At 46.2% G+C, this 6,921-nt stretch overlaps 1 protein-coding gene across 1 annotated transcript; it reads left to right on the top strand.

Annotated features, from left to right (window-relative positions):
- Positions 1–173: 173 nt before the first annotated feature.
- asf1 (histone chaperone asf1) lies at positions 174–2,849 on the top strand. Its single transcript, XM_089547004.1, has 4 exons — positions 174–645; positions 841–956; positions 1,032–1,208; positions 2,461–2,849. The coding sequence occupies exons 1-4, from the start codon at positions 537–539 to the stop codon at positions 2,668–2,670; spliced, it is 612 nt and encodes a 203-aa protein (XP_089403130.1). The 5' UTR covers positions 174–536; the 3' UTR covers positions 2,671–2,849.
- Positions 2,850–6,921: the final 4,072 nt, after the last annotated feature.

The following is a 6,921-nucleotide window of genomic DNA, read 5'->3' as shown; positions in this document are numbered from 1 at the left end:
AGCCACTCATAACTGTCCCGCACACGTAGCTGAGTGATCAAAACAAAATTTTAAACCTAATAACATCCACTTAGGTGCCAATTAAAACGTAATAATTTAATAAATATTTTTGTATAAAAATAAGTTAGAGATGTAAAAGAAAGTCTCGCTGGCAATTTCCGGGTGCTGTCTAGTTCCCGCCAAATGTTTGGGTGATGTCTTGTGTTGATGTGCGTCTTGCGTTGTGAATTCTGCTTGCCGCGAAGGTGCCTTGTCGCAAATTTGCAGCACTTAGCAGGTTCAGCTCGGTTAGCAAGACGTTGTGGCAGGCATGGGCCAACTCGTGAGGCACGTGCTGTTCTAAGTATTCGAAAGAAGAAGCTGAAAGTGGGCTAGTGCGCCGTGTGCACCCTTGACGGTAAAGTTCGGGAGCCATCTCGCCGAACTGCTGAAGCGGCTCCTCACCAGCGGCTAGTGACGATCCCCACCCGCCAACGTTTTTCACGCTGCATCCGGTCAAGTGGCTTGCTGTTTCTACCTGAAGCGCTGCTTCCACGATGGCCAAGGTCCACGTCTGCAACGTTGTGGTCCTGGACAATCCGTCTCTCTTCTTTAACCCGTTCCAGTTCGAAATAACCTTCGAATGCATCGAAGACCTGAAAGAAGGTGGGTATTAAAAGCAGCGGTTCTTTTACCAACGCTCTCCATTCGGTTTGCCGCCTACTCGGTACGCTTGTGGCCCGAGCATGGCTGGTGTGAGCAAATTTGTGGCGCGTTTTTACATTGACCTCAAGTTAGTAGGCTTACGTTAGGCAATAGCAGTTCGTCTTCGAAGCTCTAGCACGTTTTCTTTGTTTGCAGACCTGGAATGGAAGATTATCTATGTCGGTTCGGCCGAAAGCGAAGACTACGACCAAATACTCGACACTGTCTTCGTGGGGCCTGTGCCTGAAGGCAGGCACATGTTCGTGTTCCAGGCAAGTACACCGTCGAGACTGTTATTTTCTTTTCTTTTGTGCGTCAGCCGTGAGCATGTTCCTCGTACCTTGCAGGCGGACCCTCCTGATCCGAACAAGATCCCGGTGCAAGATGCTGTCGGGGTCACAGTCGTGCTCCTCACTTGCTCCTATCGAGGCAAGGAATTCATCCGGGTTGGCTATTATGTGAACAACGAGTACACAGACCCAGAGCTCAAGGAGAACCCACCATCGACTCCGCAGTTCGATCGGGTAAGTCTGTTGCGCCAGTGCTTCCGGCGAAGCCTCGTCATTAAGGATAACCATTGTAGCCGAGGTACTACATCGAAGGGCCGTGCCGTTCGTTGTCTGCCGTCACACTGGGGATAGCTGTTGGGAGATGTTCCTAGCTGCAAATGCCCCTCGGAGGAGGCTGACCAGCCTGTGCCGTCTATCAATTATGACGACCTCATGGTTAATCCCCTTGGACCTGCTAGGGTGACATTGCAGGGGGTGGCAGGTGAAAGGGAATCAAGACTAGCTTAATTGGATTGCTAACCCCAGAGTAATGAAAATCATTTAAAGCTATTGGACCTTCTTTGTTGGAGAAGAACCAGGACTTAAAACAGGACAAAGAGCAGGGGAGCGGAAAGGTGTGAGCGGCAACTAGCAACAGTGGATAAACCTCATTTGATAGTTATTGCTCAAACCGTCCACTTACTTCTCTGGCCCAAGTCCTGTCTCAAGTTATGGTTCGTTTCCTTCAACTTGTCGGAGCAGCTGGCTGAAAACTTCACCTTATTGAACTTTAGGCCTTGTTTGAGGGGCATGTGCCACTGAGTTCTTCAGCAGTATCAGACTATACTACTTGGTGATCCGAGCAGCATCGAAAACTTGATTGCTTGGGGGAAAAAAAAAAAAAGGAGGGCTTGCAAAGAAGCATTTGGTAGATGCACTGCAATGTGGGGCGCTTCAAAGCCAGTCACCATTTTCTTTGTGCTTGATGCTAGATACAATGATAACATAGCGTTTGCGCATATTTCAGAACGCCTTGTCCATCGAGAGTTTGTGTATGTATCTTTTTTGTGGTGGAGCTTTCACAAATATATCTTTCTTTACTAAAGGTGTGGGCACTTGCAGGACTGCATGTCTCAACAAAAGATGTAAATAACCTGCAGTGCACCTCATGTGCACTGCTGGCAAGGCTTGGCACTAGTGGCCCTGCGTAGGTGTCAACTATGTGCACCAGCTACACTGAGCGACAATTTGTTTCGCACTGGAGCTGAAACACATCCTCTTATACTACGCAGCGCAATATAGTCCTCGCTTGCAGTTTTTAGTTCTCTTAAAACATGTTAAAACATGGGGCGTTGCTAGGCAAGTCTAGTTACAGAAAGCTTCCACAGGTGGCGCCAGCTATTTAGCGGAATAACATTCACACTCTGCCCCTGTAGCAGTCTCTTCATTGCCAAGAAAAGCGGTCGCCGAGTGTACAACGTCTATCGCTGCTTTGTCCTCTCTACAGCTGCAGCGGAACATCCTGGCTACCAATCCCCGTGTGACCCGGTTCAAGATCGACTGGGACGACAACCCGGGTGTTGAGAACATCCCGCCGTCATCCTCCAATGTGGACTCAAACCAGATGACCACCTCTGTGTCCGAGGACAGCATTGGTCCTCTCCTCAAGGCCCCCGTCATGATGAACGACAGCAACCACAGCATGGAAGTTGTATGACATGTGTCTCCATTGTGTGCTGAGCGAGGGCAGTTTATGCACCCACATCACAGTGCCAGCATGGGGGCCACGTGGACTTGAGATTCCCTTCTCAACAGAGTGGCCACTGGCTGGCACGCGAAGTTTATGTATTGTTCAGCTTTATTTACTTTTCATTCATAAAAGTGTTTCATACTGTCTGCATGTGCCAGTTGTCTTACTGCTGTGCTGACATCGTCCTTGTACAGGTGTGGACAGTAGCCACCCCAGTGGTGTTTCATCTTTTCTTTGATGGGAGGCAGTCCAAGTCAATACAGCCTGTGTTTTCAAACAATATCGGTGCTGCCCTCATACTTAACGGCAGATCCGGGGTCTTTCAGGGTTATCATATTGTAATGAAACTCATACTGTAGATTTTTCTCTCATTCCTGATTACTTCCAAGTTTGGCAGCCACGCGGCATTTCATTCTGGCAGAAATCAATTTTAAAGTTTTCCGTACCTGTGGCCCGAGCTCAATTTCTTCGTGCAACACTGCAGACATTCCCTGCACATTAAGGGGAGGTGCTACTGGAAATAATTGACCCAGAACAACGAAACTTTGTGTGCTTATACTATTTTTTCTGATCTCTTCAGAAAACTAATTAGTCTTTTTGTAGCATGCATACTTTTTGCTCAGTGTTGCTAACAAGCATAAAACAAAGGCCTTTTTGCGCACATGCTTTTGCATAGAAATTTTTCACTGAGAACGAAGAGCAATAGCTTATTTTGTAGCTTACTAACTGTAGGATCCAGATAACTAACCAAAATATGGCCATAGAATTTTCTAGCATGAAAAAAAAATTACTTGTATCAAATTTTTGTAAACTTACATCATAGATATTGCAATTCTGAACCTGTAAGCTACACATTCTAAAAAATATATGTGGCAAGTTTCAGTGCGATATGAAAAGTAGAAGTACAAAAACCGCTGTGTGCAAACTTGAAAATCTGCTCAAAATTGCAAAAGGATAAAAACGCATTTCAAAGTTTGAAAACTCTGTATTCTACCAAAAAATGCTGAAATTGCATGAAATTTGGCAGGGAGAGGCATGGGCTATACAGCCATCATGTCCAATTACTAGAACTCCCCAGCATCATAAGTCACTCCCTCGTGGGCGTTGCGAGTAGAGCCCTCAACCTGAGCCTTCTTCGCCATGTTGTGGCGACGAGCTCGTGCTTCTGCAGTCTGTCGTTCAGACATCTTTTGGACAAAATTTTGAAGCTTGTATTAGGTCGTCTCTAGGCATCTTGTGAAATGACATTTTCAGTCGCTACTTCAGCCATACGACACATGTAAAAGTTTTTTTAATATTTCTCGCATCATGTGAAGCATCTCTCTGGCCATGGGCGGTGTTTGCTGTTTTAAAACGGGGCCCCACCTGGCCCCGTCCATGAATACCTCATCCGCTGATGTCCGGTTGTAGCACCCCGCTATCTCACACATGGGTATTCACCTTTCTGGCTTTTCCGTGCGCACGTCGGCTTCTTTTCCTTCTCGTCTGTCATTGTCGGCTATAATGGACCCAGCTGGCACACACTTTCCTGATGGGTTCACGCAGCAGTACGAGCAGATGACTTTCACAGCTACCGGAAGTGTGCCTGCGATGCTAAGCCTTCCGTGGCTCCAGTGAATAGTGGCATGTGGTGGCCTGCCGACGTCACTAAAGTCGTGACATCTATCTCTTGGATGAGTAGTTCCAAAATCGATCACTACGAGCACACCAATCAGCCCACAAATTTTAGGAACACACAGTATAAATCTCCGGCTCCATTCCGAGGACTCGTACTTAGTGTGAATGCTCTGTAGCATCCTTTCTAAACATTGAAAGCATTTAGAAGCAACTTTGGATTCATTGCGCAGCCCCTTTAAAGGGGCTGCGAAACACTGCCTGGGGGAATACCGGCTATACTTCAGGTGGGTTCTTTATGCCACACAGATGCTGACTTAAAAAGAATTACAGGAATCGATGCACAGGAACGGGAGTTATTCAGTGAAGAAATTTCAAAATACAAGCAAACAAAACGCTGCCCTCAACTCGATTTTGGCGGGGCTTCCCACTCCTATTTCGCTCTCCCAATGACGGCACCTGGCGCAACCAATCAAAACAGCCAGCCAGAGCACGTCGCGGAAGTTTGTACTCCATGGTTGCCTGCTCTCTCTAACTCGTTCTTGCTGAGACTGGCAGCGTTGTGTCCATGCCAGAGCGCCCCTGGTGGTGTATTTTTATTTTACTTGCTTTGCAGGGCTTTTATCTAAGACAAACAAGTTGTTTTTGTTGATCTAATATAAAACGCAGACAGGTGCAAAATGTGTCTATTTATTCACACAATTTGCAGTATATTTACTGTTTGTCCGATCATCAAGCTCGCGCCAGGTGATGTCATATCCGCTGCTAAAAACCCGCCACTGTGTGGCGACACCATCAGAGCCATGAAGTTGTTTTTGGGAGGACATTAAAATATTAAAAAACGGAATATACGCGGTATTACCGACGCTAATAGCACCATTATAACTCACTGTATGCAATCAACAGGCAAAACAGTTAACTAAGATTGTGTTTCGGGGCCCCTTTAAATGCCGTGATTGGCGCCTCCTCGACTTTGTTTTACCTCTTCCCACATTTTCGTCCTGTGACTCAGCCAGACTTTCAAGTAAGAATGATATGTAGCGGTACGATACACAGATGGTAGGGCGAATCACTACATCCGCACCTAAAGAGTAGTTCACACTCAGTGAAAATTATAGTCGGGGGCTCAAACACTGAGTGCCTCATAACTTCAAGCGTGTTTTTCAGTACTACCACTTTGTTTTTATCCAAACACTCGGCAAAGTTTTGAGAGGAGTGATGTTTGGCGGAGCAATATGGCTTCACGGATACACTATTCCGCAGCCTCCATAGCGTTGCCCGCTATGCATTTGAAACTGAGCACAGTAACCACCACATGTCTGCTTCGGTGCATCTGTTTACACGCACATAACTTCACCAGCGAAAGCACGAGACACCTGGAGAAGAACACAGGACAATGATGTCCAGCATTGTCCTGTGTTCTTCTCCAGGTGTCTCGTACTTTCCCTGGTGAAGTTATGTCTGATATTCACCAAATAGCCCGCATGGTTACTTTGTTACTGTTTACACAGTTTAGTTGTGTATTTAAGCAAAGTAGACTGCTTGTTACGCCAAAATTGAATACCGCCACGAAATTGCTAAAGTGACAGAAGATAGGCGTGAAATGGTTGACAAAGTGCAAGTTTAATTTGTGTGGTTTACATGCAGACGATACTATTCTTAATTCTCAAAATAAGGCCACTGCCTTACAGTACTGCTCAGTGGCTGTGCTACGAGCAGTGTTGTCGGTAACGCGTTACAAGTAACGGCGTTTCCGGTAACGCTTTACTTTTTTCGGTAACTTGGTAAAGTACTCGTTACCATTTCGGAACTATAACGGGTAACATACTTTCGTTAACATTTTCCGGTAACGTGAGGTGTAGCGTTACTAGTTACTTTTTATTTCAACTGTCCCCCTCCGTCTCTTTTTCAGAAAAAAAAAAAAAACGCCGAAAATGATGTTGCAAATAAACAAAACCTACGGGTGCTCTCGACGACCCTTGTTGCGGCTCGCATGCATGCCAGAAAACACCTGCCCTTGACGACGCACTCAACTAAAAAAAAAAAATCACGAACACGTATTCACACACTTGTCTTCACCCCCAAACCACTCACACACACAACTCTCTAAAGAGTGGACGCTTGCCAAGCCACCAATGGACCGTTTGCAGAAATTTGTAAAGCTTGTTTCCAGCCAAAAGGTCTCGTTGCAGTCAACCGGCTGTAGCACCGAAGTTGAGGAAAAAAAAGGAAATGGGCCTTTATTAATTCCTGTGCCGGCAGTAGTGAGCTACCTCACACTAAACTTTCTAAAAAAATTTCTGCTGAACAAAACTGTCGCTCCAACTTTCTCCCGTCATAGTCATACCCCCCCTTCGCCCCTAGCCAGAACAAGGAACAACGCACTCCCCACAGCACTGTGACTAAGGACGGCCTCCCTCCTTTTCCTGCCTAGACTCTGTTGCAAGCAGAGTGCGACCATCCGGAGGTTCCATTCGCGTGAAGAATATGAGCGTGTCGTCAGGGTTTGAGATCTTTTGGTTGGAAAACAAGCCTTGCAGAGAAGACGAGTTATATGTTACAGTTACAGCGAAGACGCACTGATTAAAATTCATGGCCATGGAG

Source organism: Amblyomma mixtum, chromosome 1, assembly GCF_055824585.1.
Source record: "Amblyomma mixtum isolate Tamu chromosome 1, ASM5582458v1, whole genome shotgun sequence".
Lineage (NCBI taxonomy): Eukaryota > Metazoa > Arthropoda > Arachnida > Ixodida > Ixodidae > Amblyomma > Amblyomma mixtum.
The sequence above is the reverse complement of the archived record's forward strand: the minus strand, read 5'-3'. Positions and strand labels throughout refer to the sequence as shown.

Coding starts and splice junctions, on each gene's coding strand:
- asf1 (XM_089547004.1), top strand. CDS start 537: ATGGCCAAGGTCCACGTCTGCAACGTTGTGGTCCTGGACAATCCGTCT. Junction 646..840: donor CATCGAAGACCTGAAAGAAG/GTGGGTATTAAA, acceptor CTTTGTTTGCAG/ACCTGGAATGGAAGATTATC. Junction 957..1,031: donor GGCACATGTTCGTGTTCCAG/GCAAGTACACCG, acceptor CGTACCTTGCAG/GCGGACCCTCCTGATCCGAA.